We start from the raw sequence: 18,332 nt of genomic DNA, 5'->3' as shown, positions 1-18,332 counted from the left end.
ATTTTTATAAAAAATAAAATTGTTATTTTAAAAAATGTGCCCTAAGCATCAACACTTCTGTGAAGCCCTTTGCACCTGGAACTGGATTCTTGCTCTTCTGTGTCTCCATGGCACCGTGTGTAATAGCACCTCTCAGTTGTTGGGATTAGTTGTTTAAATGTATGTCTCCCCAAGTAGACTCTGAACCCTCTCAGGGCAGAGACTGTGTTTTAATTTATTACATCTCTGGCATTTGGCACGGTGCCTGACTGGAGAAGTTCTCTCAGGTGCTTATTGCTGCTGTGAATTTGTGACTTAAGTGTGTAACAGGGTGAGATATTGAGAAAGATATGAGTGTCCTTGTCTTTTTCCTGCTGTGCACTAATGGGCCAAAGGACAAAGCTATCTCTGCACTGCTCTCCCTGCACCTCACAGGAAGGGCAACCTGAGGTCCTGTGTTGGGTCTCCTTTGTCCTAGCAAGGGGTTAACAGTGGCTTTTGTATTTCTGGGCCCCCCAAAATGCCACAATTGCCCCGTGTGAAAGACAACTGCAGCCAGGCTTTGTTTTTGAAGGTCTGGGGGCTGGGACAGTGCAGCAGGATGACAGCTGGAGCCTTAATGGCAGCAATCCCACCCCTCTACGCTCATTTGCTCGTGTCCTAGAGGCCTTCTCCAGTCCAGGCATGTCTGAAACAGAACAAAGGCAGCGAATACCTTCCTTTTAAGTTAACGTTGTGAGAAAGCAGGGTTAGGACAAAACGATTTAGAAAGTACAGAAATATTTCTTCCACCTCTCTGCTCCCTGCCCCCACTCAGCCAAAGGTCCTTGGGAAGAGTGAGGAGAATTTGGAAGCAAGGAGTGTGACCAGACTAGGGGATAGCTTCTGTCCCCTCCGCTAAGCTCCAGTGGAGGAGGCGGGTTGGCACTGCCGACAGGTAAGCGAGCCCTTTCCTTAAGCCTGGTGTCCTGAGAGAAGGCCGACCTCGGCCAGCTTGGTCCTTCTGGAGTTCTTCGTTTGGCAGCCTCCCCCTGAGTCCTGGCAGCTGGAGAGCCACGGAGCATAGATAGCTGTGAGGCTGACAGCCCGGTCTTCCCTCAGCCCCAGAGCTGTGCGAGAGCTGGCTTCCATCCCCTGAGCCCATACAGGCAGAGAGGCTCTGGCAGGAGGGTGATGACTCCTCAGCAGAGGGAGCAGGGTGGGTAGTCACACCAAGAATCAGATTAGAGCACAGCGCAGGTCAGAGGAGGCGCTGAGAGCAGAGGGCCTGCCTGGGGACCAGGCAGCAGCATGACAACAGGATCGGGAAGTTGGAATGGGGAAGGCACAGGTCAAGATGGTTTTCTTTGTTTCCTTCTTGTGTGAGTGAATAAAATATTATTTCAATCATTTCATTAACTAGGGCATCCTGAACAGGCTGGGGTGGCAAGCAATATATCTTAATTTTTCTGAACAAGAATTTTCTTTTCACTATTTTGTGTGTCATAGGACAACAGCATGACAGTGGGGCTTGAATTTACCTGTATCCCTTAGTATTAGCCTAGGCCCATGTGTGGCATGTGTGCTAGCTAAAGCTGCATTACTGTCCTTCCATTTTCCCTTGATTGCAGCCACACAGTAGCCAAAGTGATCCCCTTAAACTGTAAGATAGATCATTGGAAACCTCAGTTAAAACCCTCCAATGAATTCCTGTTTCATGAAAGCCAACCTTATACTGGCTTATAGGTTCTTGCGTCCACTACCAGCCCTCCACCTCCGAACTTATCTCTTCACTTTCCCACTTGGTCACTCAGTGCCAATCCCTGGCTTCCCTGCATGTCCTCAAACAAAGCAAGAGCACCTGCCTCAGGGCCTTTGCACTTGCTATGCCCTTTGTTTTGAATCTCTTTCCTCTCCATATTTACCTAGCTCACCCTTTTACTTCCTTCACTTCTCTTCACAGTCTTCTTTGTCAGAGAGGGCTTCCCCGACCACTCTACAAGAGAGCAACCCTCGTGCCCTGTGCTCCCTATTTTCCTTACGCCACTTTACTTTTCTCCTTGGTCCTTGTTACCATTCCATATGCTCTGTATTTTACTTGTTTGTTTTGTCTCTCTCCACAAGACTAAATTCAAAAAGGTCAGGGCCTTTGTTTTGTCCCTTGTTTTATCCCCCGTGCATACATTGGTGCCCGGCATAATAAATACCTGATGAACGAATGAGTGGACCAATATTCAAGTGGAGGAGATGAGACCATAAAAAATGACTAGCAGAGGCCTCCCACAGATCTTGGCCAGTGCTAGCTAGTTTGGTGCTAGATTTGACTTGATTTAGAAAAGAAGAGAAACAGATTTCTTGTACTTTAAGGGCTATGGAAAAATTTGTCTTTGTTGCAGGTGTGGGTGGCTGAGCCCCAAGTGAAGCCTGCAGGTACTGTCCCAGTATGCAGTAGTGCTCAATGCACACACAATGCCGCATTTCAGGGAAGATAAAGCAACGGAGAAACACCATCTAGACATTCTCTTATGGTTATTAATAGCAATTTTAGACACCAGAGCAAGAAAGAGTGTCAGAGTTGGAGAGACCCTTAGGTCACACAGCAAATTAGCAGCAGCGTTGGGATTATAACACAGGCCTTCTAATTCCCAGGCCAGCTCTTTCCACCAAAGCTCAAATGAGCCACTTTGCTTCTCTAATTTTATGCCATTCCATTGGGTTAGATCTCTGGATTTCCGAACTACTGTTCTTCTTCACAGCAAATTCCAAAGCAGAACAGCCAGATAACAATCTCAGCAGAATGGACTATAATCCATTACTATAATCCATTACTCTATATTATTTATGCTAACGTTGATAATTATAATGGGAGACAATGAAGACAGGAACCCAATTACGCTTGCTTGTGTGTTTAATCACACAACTTGTTGTGACATTGTCACCTAAGTTTGGATCATTTCAGCACTGATTATTTGATTTGTTAATTAGAACCTTAGCATTCCAGAGCTGGGGGACCTTAGAGATGGCTAGTTCATAGTGCTTTTAAGTCATTTTTTAAAGCTACAGCTGACCTGGAAGACAAACACTTAAAAAAAAGAAAAAATGAACACTGTGGGCTCTGAATCATCGTTGAGGAATCCCTTTCAGGTCTTCAAAGTGTAACTGGAAAATGATTGATGTAGTTCCACTTTCTTATTGTAGAGATGGAAAATCAAGCCAGTCTAGAAGCAGACTTCACATCAGGATTTTGCTCTATCTAATTTTTCTGTTTAAGCTCCTCCACCAAAGGGTGAGCAGAAAAACATTCAAACCCCTTTTCTCTCCTACCTGATCAGCAGCAGTTTCAATTCAAAGGTTTAATGCAAAAGGTGCAGGAATGCTTGACTCAGATGAAGGGTTTGGATAACCGTGGCTGAAGGCAATCACGTTTCCAGACCTTCCCTCCTCACCTTCACGTTCTCTTTCAAAAGTTTTCATATATATTTACTTTATTTTTTTTAATTTAATTGTTTTGACTATGCCAAGCGGCTTGCGAGATCTTAGTTCCCCGACCAGGGACTGAACCCACGCCCTCGGCAGTGAAAGCATGGAGTCCTAACCACTGGACTGCCAGGGGATTCCCTATATTTGCTTTAAATAAGGCCAGGATATGAAGATCTGGAATTAAAACAAGAAACTTAACCTAATCAACTGTGCTGTTTGGAGGATGGTCTGCATGGCCATTAGTACAGGGGACATCAGAGAAACCAAGTGGGGCCTGAGCCTGAACTCAGGGACCAGGTCTATCCGACTAGGGAACGATGCAACTGGCTCTGAGTGTGATGGCGCCAGCCACTCAGACAGCTCAAGTACTTCATGAGCATCAGTTAAACTTCTGATTATAATTCGGGTTTCCAAATACGTGGGTCATTTAAATTCTCATTGTAAGTAAGTGTGAAGTGGCATTTTGGTTTTGACACCAGCCTCCCAGGAGGTGACACTGGGAGGACATTCCAAAGAGACCGCTCCCTTCTATGTGTGTATTTTCTGAGGATTGGGAGGTGTTCTTTAAAATAAATTTCAGAGAAGATTAGTTCCAACAAGATATGGGCAAGCCCAGAACCCAGAACTCACTGCCTAAAAGGCTAAGAGTCAAGGCTAAAAGTATTCTGGTCTATGAATCTACCTAGTTATTGCTTCTTGGGGCTTAGGTTCATGTTGGGGACAACTGGATGTTAACAACATAACACAGAGATAGTAATAGGTGTGTTTTATTTACAACAGGGTTTCAAAGTTTGCTGGTAAAGGACATAGCATTTTTATCCTGCTTGCAGTGACATGGAGGCCGTGCCCTAATAGACCCAGGTCAGGGGTTGGTAACCAGCATACTGGTTGGTAACCAGCTCACTCACTCAAATCCAGTGAGTAATCCTTGGATTTGCCCAGAGTTTAAGCCAGGGTGTTCCTAGTTGTGTGTATATACTTGGGGGTGGGGGAATCAGTCAGTCTTGATGGAGAGTTTCAAACAAACCCGATGACCACAGGGAGAGGATATGGTAGCTGAGAAAGAGATTCACAAGCCGTTATTAAAGAGGGAGGGCAAAGAAACTACTTTTTTTAGAAGCGGGGGTAGGGAAAAGATGGAAGGAAAGAGCATGCTTTTTTCCCACATGGTAATTTAGGCCTAAGGAGCTGAGCTGGCTTTACACCCCATGAAACCAATGTCTTAGGAAACACTGGTCTCTGCCAGAAAGCTACTTTGTAGCTCATGCCTCACCACACACTGGGGTTAGCAGGTATGGTCCTTAAGATCCTGTTTGGTGGACTTCCCTGGTGGCGCAGTGGTTAAGAATCCGCCTGCCAATGCAGGGGACACGGGTTCGAGCCCTGGCCTGGGAAGATCCCACATGCCGTGGAGCAACTAAGCCCATGAGCCACAACTACTGAGCCTGTGCTCTAGAGCCTGTGCGCCACAACTACTGAGCCTGCGTGCCACAACTACTGAAGCCCATGCGCCTAGATTCCGTGCTGCACAACAAGAGAAGCCACCGCAATGAGAAGCCCGTGCGCCGCAATGAAGAGTAGCCCCCGCTCGCCACAACTAGAGAAAGCCTGCGCGCAGCAATGAAGACCAAGGCAGCCAAAAAATAAATAAATTAATAAATTTAAAAAAAAAAAAAAAGATCCTGTTTGGCGTAGCAGAGAGGCACAGTTCTAGGGCCCAACGAAGACAAGGTGAGAGTAAGAGGGGAAATATAGGGCCAAGCTTTAGAAAGGACTCTAGTTGCATGTGTGTGTGTGCGGGTGTGTATATTTTGTGTATTTTGCACCCCTTTTAAGCAAGGGTATTTGGGATGGAAGCTACAGTGGAAAGAAAGAGGCTTTATTTCTGTTTTGTGAAAGATTTGTTAACAAATAAGTCCCAGCCCGTTTATTTGGTTGGTTATTAATTATTTTCTCCCCAACATGTTTCAAAGAAACCAGGGCAGTGTGGCTGTGCCTGTGGAGAGCAAGCTGGGACAGGAAGGAAAAGTGGGGACGAGACTTCTCACTACAGAAGACTCTTTCAAGGGCTCGTTCCTCCTTCGGAACCAGCCTGTTCAAACAGCCAGGAGAGTTGGGCTATTCTTCAACATCATACTTTTCCTAAAATACCTTGGGGAGCCGACAAAGTCCTTTCCTTCCTTGCTGTTCTATTTATTTATTTATTTATTGCGGTACGTGGGCCTCTCACTGTTGTGGCCTCTCCCGTTGCGGAGCACAGGCTCTGGACGCGCAGGCTCAGCAGCCATGGCTCACGGGCTTAGCCGCTCTGCGGCATGTGGGATCTTCCCGGACCGGGGCACGAACCCGTGTCCCCTGCATCGGCAGGCAGACTCTCAACCACTGCGCCACCAGGGAAGCCCTATGTATTTTTATTTTTTTTAAATTTATTTATTTTAAAATTTATTTTCGGCTGTGTTGGGTCTTCGTTGCGGCGTGTGGGCTTATTGTGGTAGCTTCTCTTTGTTGCGGGGCACGGGCTCTAGAGTGCAGGCTCAGTAGTTGTGGCATGTGGGCTCAGTAGTTGTGGCACGTGGTCTCAGCAGTTGTGGCTTGCAGGCTCTAGAGCGTAGGCTCAGTAGTTGTGGTGCACGGGCTTAGTTGTTCTGCGGCATGTGGGATCTTCCCGGACCAGGGACTGAACCTGTGTCCCCAGCACTGGCAGGCGGATTCTTAACCACTGCACCACCAGGGAAATCCTCCTTGCTGTTTTAAAAGAGAGAAGGGAACTTGATTGTGTGCCTGGATGAGAGTTGCTGGAAGGAGTTCTGTGTTCTCAGATATGAGAGCTCAGAACTTAAATGACCTGCCAGGAAGCTGTTTTGACCTGAAACTAAGGCCTGCTATTAGTCATGCTAGAGACCCAGTGAATGGAACAGCTAAAACAAACAAAAAACAAACTCCCAACCTCCCCAAAAACCTTTGGGAAAGTGGGAACTGGAGAACCCCAGAAGAAAGATAGGGAATAGCTGCTATACGGGAAACTAATTTTCCCGATAGGCGTTTTGTTAAAAACAAAAAAATAAAACAAAGAAAAGAAAGAAAGGACTGCCAAGCCTGACTCTTTTTCATCCTTCCAAATTCATCCTTTCTTCAAAAGCTTCAGCTTCACAGTTCTCTGACTGCAGATTCTAACCAAGGTGGGCAGGGCAAAGCTCGTACTCCAAGGGAATGAAACTGGAAACCAGGGCTGCGAGTCACCAGAGGCAAGCGTTGGCAGAGAAGCATGTCAGGGTCCAATGACAGGCTAAGCTCTGGGCTTGCACAGGTAAGCTCTCCATGTAGCCGTGGCAGACCCCTTCTCAACTTTGACATCCATTGACATTACCCAAAAGTGGATACACATTGAGCACAGCACAGTCTCAAGTGGGCATGGGTTTTTATTCTCAGTGCACAACAGTTTGGTTTCTGCTCATCAGCAACAGCTTTATTGGTTCCAAAAAAATCACCCTTTTTTTTCCTTCTTTTAAAACTCCCCTTCTATTCTTCCTTTCTCAATGGAACAACATATTTGAATTTCAGATTTGCCAGTTTATAGCATTTTTTTTCTAAGAACCCTATAAATACATGCAAAACATTGTACAGAGAGCTTAAATAATATCAAAATGCAAATACAGATCGGGTGCACGGTTTAGCTGAACTGCAGATTACGGCAACACACACTGGGGTACACATTGCTGTGATATCACCATTTGTTTGTTTATGTCATGCAGATCACAATAGTCAATCTTTTGTTTTGTTTTTTTTTCCTTTTATATAAAAATACCAGTGCCTGTTATACTAGTTACTGAAAAAAAAAAAAAAAAAAAAAAGAAGAAACTCAAAATTCCTATCTGCTGATTTGAAAAGAACAACACAGATAGATTTGTTGGCACATATATATGGCATATTCACATATGGCATATATACATATGGGGAGAAATATGTACGAAAGGCCAATTCAGTCATGGGGAGCTCACTTCCCTCCATCTCTCCTAATCAGGAGGAAAGGGGGCAGCAGGCCCAACAGCAGGGCTGGAAAGGCAAAGGACAGCACTGAGCTAAATGGAAGGGTGTCTGGTCTTTTCTGAGGAAGAGCCTGGAATGGCTTAAGAAGAGCAGACATTTATAAGTGCCCCACCCCCACCACAGCAGTGGGGTGGTCCTCAGACACGGAGAGCGAGGAAGAGTGAGGAAGTACACACTTCGTGATGGCATCATGGGCTGCTTCCATCACTAGGCAGGGAAAGGAGGAAAGAAAGGAAGTGACGTGTTCAGAGGTTTCAGGGCACATGTGAGCTTGCCACACCCCTCTGGTTTTTGGCAGTAAGGTCATCACTCAGATTTAAGTGTGCAGACTCCCCCCTCTGGAGCTCAACGGGAAGAAGGAACACAAACTCTAAAGAACTCACATGTGCTGGTGGGATTTCTCGGTGGTCTCTCTACAACCTTTAGAGATGGAGAGTCATTTCAGAGGGCAGAGGGCACCTGTGGGAAGGATCTAGTCAAGACTGTCACGCAGGCTAGAACCAGCCTTTATTTTTCCACTTAGAGCTCTACCTCCCAACTAATATATCACGTGAAACTTTTCTAGGGGAGGGAAGGAAGTCTCAAATCAAATCCTTGCACAAAAAGTCGCTAATGGAAAACTCCAGGGGAAACAGGAGGTGAAAAGAACCATAAAAAAAGGCAAACCCCAAATCAGAGAGAGTATCCTTGCAGCCCAGTGTCTTGGGTACCACTCTGCCAACTGTTCTTCAAGAAATATAAATCTATCTGAGGTCCCTGATCCTGACCACTAGCTCCTGGTACCCATTTCCATGGGGGTGCACGCTCATTTCCTGCTGGCTGTCCCTTCTTCCTGGATGCCTTCCTTCCCATCCGTAATCCACTGCCCATTCTCCTAGGTTTATCAAGAGAGGAATCTAGGATAATATTTCCCCCTTTTCCCCATCAGACCCTTTTCAAATCCAAAGCACCATTTTTGGGGAAAGCTTTATTAACTTACGCCATATTTATTCACTGCCAGTTGGATCACTGCAACTGAACAGGAAAAAAAATTTATATAAAAAATATATGCACATAAATACTTAAACTTAATTCCATATCAACAAATTTATATTAAAAACATTCTAGAACCCAACAAATTTTTTTTTTCCCTAAGTATAAAGATGGCTGTTTGGAGAAAGGAAGTTTGGTGCATTGGTTTTAAAACCAATTGCAAATATACTATAAGTCACCTGCCATGTCTAACAGCTGGTTATGTGCTCCCTTCCACAGGGTTACATGACAGCACTTTATTTTAAATCCTTTAAACAAAATACATATGGCTGACTCAAAAAATATCAGTTTCTCGTCTAAAGAAAACTATATTTCTTTGCATAATATTTCTATATTTTCTCTCCTACTATGGAAACTAGAATACACACAAAATCCCCATTGACTTTAAACAAGTAGACACAAGCCCTCACAAGTAACCTGTCAGGCACCATGAGAGTCTTCTGGGAGCAGGAATGATAAAATAGCCTCCAAAGTTTGTTTTAAAAACTGATCTGAGGTAATAAAAAAGACTCGACAGAACTAAATCTTCCACTGTACTTAATAAATATATATGTGAACACCTAACGCCTCGGGTGAGCTATTTTTTCCCCCATTAGTATTGAAGACAGAGAAAAGATCACTGAAACATGTAACCTTTACAAAACCAAAATCAGATCTGGTCGCTGATGTAGTAATAGGGATGTGCAGGGGACACTGTTTCTTTATTCTTCCTTCCTAGGGCAGCTCAGGTGAAAGGGTGAGGGAGGAGGGATCCAGAAGAAAAGGCCGGAGAGGAGAGGTTCGGGTCACCTGACTCCCAAATGGAAATTCGGCAGTTCCTAACAGCCTCAAGCCCCTTCTCCTTACTCCCATCATTCTAGAAAGAGGGGGTAGGCTTCATTTACCCAGTGGGAGATGGGAATTGGCAGACATGAGCTGACCCCTACATGGAAGAGCTTACAGCAGCATGGTAGGGATAGAAATGGAGATCCTGCAAAGGCGGCTCCACCCTGTTGCATTAAGGAACACTTAACAAATCTCCTAGCCAAGTCCCCGGCTCCTGAGAGACAGGTGGGAAGGGGACGCTTTGGGCAGTGTTCAGGGAGAGAAGGCACAGGGCTTAACTGTGCAGTACTGAGCACATTCTGGAGGGGGCTTGAGTGGGGTGTGCAAGACGGAGGGTGGAAGGAGGGGAGCTTTACAGGGTGGGTCTTTTGCTTCTTTAAGTCGGGAAAGCGTCAATGAAGCCTCCCACTTTGGATACATGTTTTCAGAATCAGAATATTTGAGAAAGGCTGGGGCCTTTTCAGAGACTGATGTTGGCGGACGTGGCAAAGAGTAGAATTAAAAACTAAAGGGCATGTCAAAGCTGGTCCCCAGCCACCTAAGCTCAAGGTTTCTGGTTTCTGAGAGGAAGGTTTGCTCAGATGCTGCTGGAATGGCACTTTGGCCTCTCCCAAGGCTTCTCAATACTCACTGTCCCAACAATCAGGTCCTGCCCTGGAAGAGCCTTGGTGGATGGCTTTGAAAGCAGTAGTGGTCACCCCGAGGAGGACTCCACCGAGTTGACTTTGATGGTCTGTTTTCCACGTCCAGTTAGGAGGCAAGGTCATTCTTAATTCATTCCTTTGCCACCACTTTAGGAACAGGAGAAAGCTCAGGCTTCAGGTAAAAACTACAAACCGCATATATGCAAGCTTCACGTCAATGCTGATCTCCCTGGCACTTAGAAAGCACACACACCTGACAACATGGCAGTTTAGAAGCAGATAACCTGGCAACAACAGGAATATATTTTTACCAGCTCTCAATTGCTTCCAAAGGACCCTGTTAGCAAAGAAACCTATCTGCCTCTAGAACTAAATCAAGGGCTCCACTGGGGCCAGAAGGGAGAATGGTCAAAGTTGACTTAACTCATCCATGTCCTTTCCATTTTCTAATCATCACAACTTAAAAAAAAAAAATTAGTGAAGCTAAGGAAGACAATGGTCACAAAAGACCAAGGGACCATGGGGAGGCTTGACTGGAAGGGCAGAAAGAGGTAAAGGGCTTTAGGTATAAGTTTTCAAAATGGAAAAATCGTTTTAAAACAATCACGCTACAGGCTGATTCTGTACCTTCCATTCTTACCTCAACACATTTCATTTGAGGATATCTGTCACTCTGAGCTTTTAACTGAGCCTGTAAACAGCACAGACTCATAGGGTAAAAATCCAGAAGTGAGGAGAAGGCTGACACAGGTACGAATACTGGTGAGAATTTGGGTTGGGGTCAATGCCAAAAGGATTCTTGTCATTTCTTTAAAGATGACAACTGATACAGGCAAGGAGTATAGATCTACCATTCATTACTTGCCTGGGGTCTAACTGGGTCCTGCTACAAACCCCAACTCAGGTTTCAGCTGAAGTCCTCGTAGGTCTGTGCTCTTGCCTCTTCATGGCCAGATGGGGGTTCACACATACTTGGGAGCAGCTGACACGACAGTGAAAAGTCCCATCATCCCCTTAGTGATGGGGTAGATGAAAAGGGAAATAGGGAAAGCAGGAATGGGAGTCAGAGAATGAAGTTCAAACTGATGTCTCCAGGCTGTGTAGAGGGCTGTCTGAGTGGCAGGCAACAATTTGCACTTGGCAGCAATCCACCGCATTGTTGTTTTTGTTGGCTTGTGGAGTGACCTCACCATCCGACGGGAGCATCCTAGTCCCAGGCTTAGAGACCTTTTCAAAAGTTTCCTCTTCTTGCTCATCCAGGAGTGGTGTTCGTGGCCCCTCCTCATCTATGGCGAATTCAGGGTGGGTCATGAAGTTGTGGATGGAGTTTTGGTTCTTGGGTTTCTGAATGCTTTCGTGGAGGGAACTATGGAATGCTTTGACCACTTTGATCTACACCAGGGGAAGGAAAAGGAGGATGAGAAAATACGGAGGCAAGAATTGGTTAGTAGAACAAGGAACTGGGGGGTTTGAGGACAGAAACAAAACCCAAACTACAAGACACTACTGCTCAACAACCAAAACCAAACATATGAGAGGAGATCATGAAACGCTAGAAACATCACGTGGCTCAAATTTCAAGCATTGAGGTGGGGTGGGGAGAGTGAGTAATGGCAAACAACTGGAATATTTCAAAAGCTGCATAAAAACAAAGCAGAAAACCCAAAGCAAAGTTAGCATTCCCAAACAATCCACTCTTAAAATGAAACAGGAAACAAAAAGATTCATTAGTTCTTTTGGATGGAGGGCAAGGACGTTGGAACTAGGTGCAAATTAATAGCCGAACTTAAAAGATAATTCAGACATGTGGATTTTTGTGTTGAAGCCAAACATTTTGTGAATGTGGAATGGAAAATTACACACTGAAGTTTAGTTATCTGTTTAAAACCCTCAAAGAGCCAAACACATATCAATTCGCACGCAATACACTTTGGGTGATAAGTGACCATGAATACCATTCAGCAAGGCAGACAAACCAATCTTCATTTGTGTCAGCAGCATGCAAGAAATGAAAACTCTTATACTCTCCAATTTAATAATTGCTCTTTCAGTCAGGAAACATGCATATATTTATAGTCCACAGCCTCCACCATGTCCTCTTCCCCCAAAGAAAGTACGACTCCATTCCTTCAGCCCCTCCCCTGGAAGAGGTGAACGAATACAGGCATCAAAAGAAGCCTCCCCCTGACGCTGACAGAAGGCCCGCTCTCTCAGCTCAGATGAGGCCGGACACGCACGGCCATGTCTCTGACACACAGCAGCTGTGCCCAGTCGTGCAGCTTTCTCCAGCTGTTTGTAAATTATGAAGAGGAATGTGATCTTATGTGGAGAAGGGAAAGGATGGGACCAGGACAGAAAACACCCCATCCAGGAGGCAGTGCTACAAACAAGAGGCTTTTCTGATGGGGGGGACCAAGAGGATGGGGGAAAGGAAACAATTTGCAGTTTGACTGGGCAAAGGGAAATGCACTGCCCTATAAGTGTCAAAGTCTTTGTTCTACTGCACAACAAAGGAAGGGATTCAGTTTAGAGAAGAGGAAAAATTGACAATAATTGATCCCTGGGCCCAGCCTTCACCTTATCCACAGGGAGCAGCTCCTTTTCTGAACTGGGGGCCCCGCTGAGGTATGCTTTGCAACTTGGGTTGGTAGAATCGGAGGAGGGGAGAAGGTTGGATCCTGAGAGTTTGGAGAGGGAGGCCAGGGGAAAAGAAAGTGGTCCTGGGACAGTTTAAGTTGTTGGGAGGTGGCTGATCCTAGTCTTGTCCCAAAGTTCTTTCCTCAGAAAAGAAATGGAAGTAATGCAGGAGAAACTGTTGAGGTGGGGAGGGGGATAAGGAGAAATGATGAGGGTGGGGGTAGGGCACATCTTTCGTTACTCTGCTCTTTAAGCAAAGAATATGTTCCTGGAAAAGAGGCAAGAATGTGGAGACATCAGAGCACCCAAAGAGGCAGGCAAATAAACTGGTTGGATTGCTTGTCTCAGTGTTTCCTATCACTGTACAGAACCTACAAAAGTAATGCACAAAGAAGGTTCATTAAAGTTGTGTCTCCGCTGGCTAAGGCTTTCCTTACCTTGCCTCACTCCACAACAGACTGGCAGACTCACCCAGGATAGAGGGTGCTCAGAGCCCAGAAGGCAAAGGACTCTGTCACTCAATGGAATCCGCTCAACGCTTCAGCCAAGAAGAATCAAGGAACCTGGGCACACATTCACCATGCTGCACAGAAAGTTAGGACCTACTTTTCTATCTTTAGGTGAGATCAGATGGAATATAGGTTCCATCTGGCTTTCAGGAAATCCCCAGTTTTAACGGATCTGTGCCAAACATCTTAGAGCAAGGCAACTTGGATTAAGTGAGCCCAAACCCAATGCCTTCTCCCCTGGCCCTAGTCAAGAAATGGGCTCAAAGCCATACCACCCCCCCGTAGGAGTGATAATATAGCCCACACTCTTCACTCACTCTTCAGATCTCAACATTTCTAACGAGTGCTACAGGAGGACAGGTACCTTTATACCATGAGCTGATCATCTTCAATATCAGTGATATTCCTGCTTCTATGTTTTTTGAAGCAATTGAATACTTTGTTAAAATAGTGATATGTGAAGTCCTATCTAGAAAACAGATTTCTAAAAATAGGAGTTGGAATGGGGGTCTGGAGCCCTGTTTGCTGGCTTTTCCTCTCACCTGTTGGGGTGATCAATCACTGTTACAGGTAAACAATAAGGGAGATCAGAGTGAATTGGGGATGGGTAGATGGAAAAGATAGGGACAATTTCTTTTTTGGGGGAGCAAGGAACAGTCATCCAGCTAGATAACAGGACTTCTGGAATCTAAAGGGAAAGCAGCCACCTGTAAGGGAAGCTCAAGACAAGAGGAGTCAGAGAGCTAGGGAGCACCATCTTGTGGCCTGGCAGGTGGAGAGAAGGGTGGGGCTGTGCCAGAATGCTCCTCAACTCCAACACTGGCCTCAGAGACTATATAGTGTGTGCCGATGGACAATCACACAGCTACGTCATCACCAATCCACCCCAAGTGGTGGCATCTTCCTTTCTTGATGCATGGTGCCTGGTGCATGAGCAGTGTATGGGGAATAAGACACAGAGAGTGAGGCGGGTGCTGTGAAAGCTTCAGGTCCTCTCCACTCAGTCAATCAACCCTTCCTTCCCCAGTCATCATCTCTCAAAGTCTCTGGGAAATGTCTCTTCTGTGGCCCCTATCCTACAGGTGAAAGCGGATGACTGAAGGACAACCCTTTCTCATGGCTCAGAAGCCCAAACCAGGCTGGACCTTAGGTTAGGTGTGAGCACTAAGGGCCACTCTCTGGAGCCCAATGAATGGGCAGATGAAGACTCCATTTCCTCAGCTGGTATTCTGTAGGTTTCTGCTCCTTTGTCAGAAACAAGGGGAAGAGGAGGGATTAGGACCTTCTTACAGAGAGAAATCTTAGAGGTTTATCTACTTGAAGGTTAGATAAATAAGGGAATTCATTTGGAACTCTGGAATGGGAAATGGGTTTTAAAATGCATGACTATAACTTCTAGGCCCTCCAATAGGAAGGCACAGCTGGAGAAAGAGCAGGTGCGGCCTGACTCTCCTGAGTCTCTAGTCTTTGAGGGTTTGCACCCTATCCTCCACCAGCAACTCTACTACATGAGCCCAGTGGGCTCTGTCTTTTCCTTAGTCTCCTTCTACCTTCAAATTACCAGGGCAGCTGACACTACCCCTCCTAACAGAGAGGCATGATTTAAGAAACAACAGTAACTAGTTAGAAGGACATGACAAAACTAGAAGAACAAAGGAAATGAGAGGAATATGGAAGGACTAGAATGAGAGGCTCTTGCATATTTGTAGGGTAAGACTTACGTAGTTCTTTGACTGCCTTTGAGCCTAAAGAATATGCATCTATATAAACCTCCTCTCCCCCTGCCCCTCATCTCTCACACGGGAACACTTAGAGTTGGCTAGAAAGACAACAGATAAGCTAAGTCTGATCAACCTACGCACTCACAGTCAAGTGAACCACAGACGCTGCAATTGCTCTTTCTTTACCCCCATCCCAGGGTTACGGTGGTGGTGACTGGGAGCGGGGGAGGAAGAAACAGACCCAAACACTCAGATATTCGAGGCCCACAGTATACTCAACACAGAGAGACTCCTTCCCCACCAAATACCTTAATAGCATTATCAGCAAAGAGCCTTCCATTTCCTCTCTGTGTCCCACTTGGGGAAGGTAAAAAGATCAGGAATAGGAAGGCATAAGCATTAGCAAGAATCCAATAATCTACCAATAATCCACCAGATCTTAGGTTGAGCCTTCACAGCTTTCCGGCTAATAGGCTGGCTGAGAAAGGGGTTCCTCAAACTTTACGTGCAAAATAAGATATGAAGTGCTGGCTATAAGTAAAACAAACTAGAGGAAAGGAGCAGGGAAAAAAGAAAGTTTGCTCTTCGGAAATTCCTAAAAGAAAACAAAAGACTTCCTGAGTCTTCATTCGGCTTAACCTTACACCTAACCTTAGGAGACAGAGTTGAGACTCAAAGGAGCAGAAGGAGAGAAGAGGAAAAACAACATATTCAAACAAAGCAACAAACAAAGTAAAGCAAAACAAACAAACAAACAAACTCAAGGAAGGACCAGGCAATGCAGAGGAACAATCAGAAAACAGGATTACTGTCTTTAAAATGGTTACGGTTTAAGAGCTTTTCAACATAAAAGAAAAATAATAAAATTAAATAAAATGGCACACAGCCCGGTTTTGGAGTGGAATTTTTGCCCCGCTTTTCTTCCCTTAAGTCAAAGGTCAAGGGGAAAAACCAAAAGGAAAAGATAACCACAGCTGGTTAAAGTGACTGCCACGTGCTCTCTTGTGGTCATTTTAGCAAATCATGCATCATAATAGACTATCACTCACTGCCCAGAGTAGGAGATGAAACAGCAGCAGCAACAGAAGTGGTGGGGGGAGATTTGACTGGTGCAACTGTTACATAGGATGAGCTAGGAACATGTTTTACATCAAGGTGTTGACCCATGGTCTGGCGCTTTAGGACTCCCTTAAAAGAGGCTCCCGTCTGGAATGTGTTAATTACGTCGATCTGCAAAGAATCAGAAAGTGAGACAGCTTTGCTCCACAGTCAGAAAGAAGTGAAGAAAGAGGAAGGGAGGGTCCAAGAGGGTTAGGGACGGGGATGGAAAGAGCTGGGAAAAGGGGACAGGAGACGGAAAGCAAGAGAGAGAGTCCCTTACACACAAAACAATGGTGAAGAGAAGGGGGAAAAACATTAATTGCACATCACACTTCATTTAAGGAACAGTTTGCCATGGAGTCTAAATACCCAGCCAGAATCCAGTCTTCTCTTCCCTTTTAGCCTACGATGGATATTTTAGGTGTGCTGGTATCCAAAAGTATCTAAAAATTTAAATGGACTTTCCCACTCATGAGTCCTGACAGAGAGTGACAGCTTATTCACTGTCTTAACGCCCTGACCTGTACTTTCTTTTTTTTTTGACCTGCACTCTTAAAAAAATAAGGCATGCAATTTAAGATAGTAGGCAAAGTGTATATACTACTGAATTTTGAGGCTCAGGAACCTCTAAACCAATTAAATTGACTACCTATTTTTGCAGATTTTCCAGGAAAACAACTCATGTGTTTAAACAGAGGCGTGTAGTAATCCATACACAGGTGCCATGGTGGAAAGGCTCCTGGACCATGAGTTGCTGGGCTCACCCTCTTCTGGGTTCTTCTCTGAGACTCCCTGTCCTTGGGCAGAAGTGGACAAGGCCCCTGAAAGTGGAGCTCAGGAGCCCAGTGGCCAGGCTCTGTGGAGAGAATGCCACCGGCAGCATTCGCGCACTGGAGATCCTGAGAGGCTGGCGCAAGTGCAGACGAGAACTCAGCAGTTAGACGGGGTGGGGGGAGGAAGAGTTGGCTGGCGGTGGTGGCACCAGCTGCAAGTCTAGCCCCATACAAGTTGTCTCTGGTTTTCAGCGTCCTACTCCTCAGAGACTGAGGCAATGAATGCCATTTGTTTTCCAACAGCGGTCTTGATCTAGGGCCTCAGTCAAACCTACCATCCTCATCCCTGACCTCTGCCTGACCAAGGGCCAGTTGACCAGGGATGTAGGAAAGGTGCTGACATCACTCATCTAACTTCACTTCCCCAGGTGAGAAGGAGGGAAAGCAGGCACCTTGTGAGTCAGACAGTTGTCCTTACTTATAAAGCTTCCTGAGAAGCCATGAAATGTTTAGGGCTAGTTTCTGGACTCAGACCGAGTTTGAGCTAAAATACCACTCTTCATCACGTGATACGGTTTTCAGTTCCAGGGGACCGAGGAGCCTGATGCTGTAAGAGGAAAAGGTCTGCATGTGGGGAGGGTTCAGCCACACGGAAGAAGGGGCTGGAGAGTCACCTTCCTCAGTGCTTATTAGGGTCACAAGGTCCCAACCTCCACAATGCAACTGGCCCCCAGATTTACCTTCCCAAGATTCTAGACCTCAAGTTTCCCAACCTTCTGCTTTCTAGTGCTTTTAGCTCTCCCAAAGCTAAAGGGACCAGGATGGGACAATAGCCTGGCAACACTTCCCACCCATAAGTGTTGCGAGAATGACAACAAGGAACAACAATCGGATGGCAGGGAATTTCGTTAGAACCCAGCCGAGGTGAAGAGCTGATGCCAGGAGAGAGCTTTAGGATCCAGGATGCAGGTTAGCACAGCCATCTGCTTATGGAGTCGGGTGGGACGGCACAGATATGCTCATCATGGCATCTTTAACAGGTTGCCTTTGCTGCCTAAGTTTAGGCTTTAACGTCATTCTGGTCCAACCGCCTTTTGCTCCAACAGAGAAAGGTAGTATACCTAAAGCTATGTAGACAGCGAAACCAGAGAGGTATATAGTCGAGGGAATGGAAATTGGTAGTGGTGGGGAAGGAAGATCCATGAATCTCAGCCCCGGGAGAGAAGACTGGGAAGGAGCCAGGAGACACTGGAACGAGGGCATCCTGGCTAGGAAAAAAATTACATAGTAGAAGAGGAGGCAGACGATCCTGAAGGGAAGAAAAGCAGACAGGTTATTCTGAAAAGAGCAGACCTACAGGGAAGCACCGAGGCCTTAGAGACATGAGCCAAAGATGCCAAGTTCTCTGGGCACGTGAGGCCCTTGCTCGTGATGGACTTGGCAGCCTGGAGGGTGGGGTGCGTGTGGAAACTCTGGACATGCTGAGGTAGTGTTTGCGGGTCCCATGCGGATTTCCCTCTCTGGGAAGGGGAACTCCAGAGGAGCCCCAGTGTGCTTCCCTCCCTAGCCCTGCTTTCCCATTTCCATCTGTTGTCTTGTCTACAG

At 45.9% G+C, this 18,332-nt stretch overlaps 1 protein-coding gene across 4 annotated transcripts in view; it reads right to left on the bottom strand.

Annotated features, from left to right (window-relative positions):
• Positions 1–6,839: 6,839 nt before the first annotated feature.
• Positions 6,840–18,332, bottom strand: part of ATP2B4 (ATPase plasma membrane Ca2+ transporting 4) — a 93,264-nt gene continuing 81,771 nt past the window's right edge. For 2 of the 4 annotated variants that reach the window (XM_022593730.3, XM_089908235.1), the window contains 2 exons: positions 15,903–16,083; positions 11,235–11,378 (listed from right to left, as the gene is read on the bottom strand). In XM_022593730.3, coding sequence (XP_022449438.1) covers positions 11,353–11,378; positions 15,903–16,083 — 207 coding nt within the window. In that variant the 3' untranslated portion in view covers positions 11,235–11,352. Of the gene's footprint in view, positions 11,379–15,902; positions 16,084–18,332 lie in introns of all 4 variants that reach the window. The other 2 variants (XM_022593727.3, XM_089908223.1) reach the window with 1 other exon arrangement.

The sequence above is a fragment of the Delphinapterus leucas genome, chromosome 1 (genome assembly GCF_059928025.1).
Source record: "Delphinapterus leucas isolate spDelLeu-1000000601 "Yukka" chromosome 1, BTC_Dleu_Yukka2, whole genome shotgun sequence".
Classification (NCBI taxonomy): Eukaryota; Metazoa; Chordata; class Mammalia; order Artiodactyla; family Monodontidae; genus Delphinapterus; species Delphinapterus leucas.
This window is presented reverse-complemented; position numbering and strand designations above follow the sequence as displayed.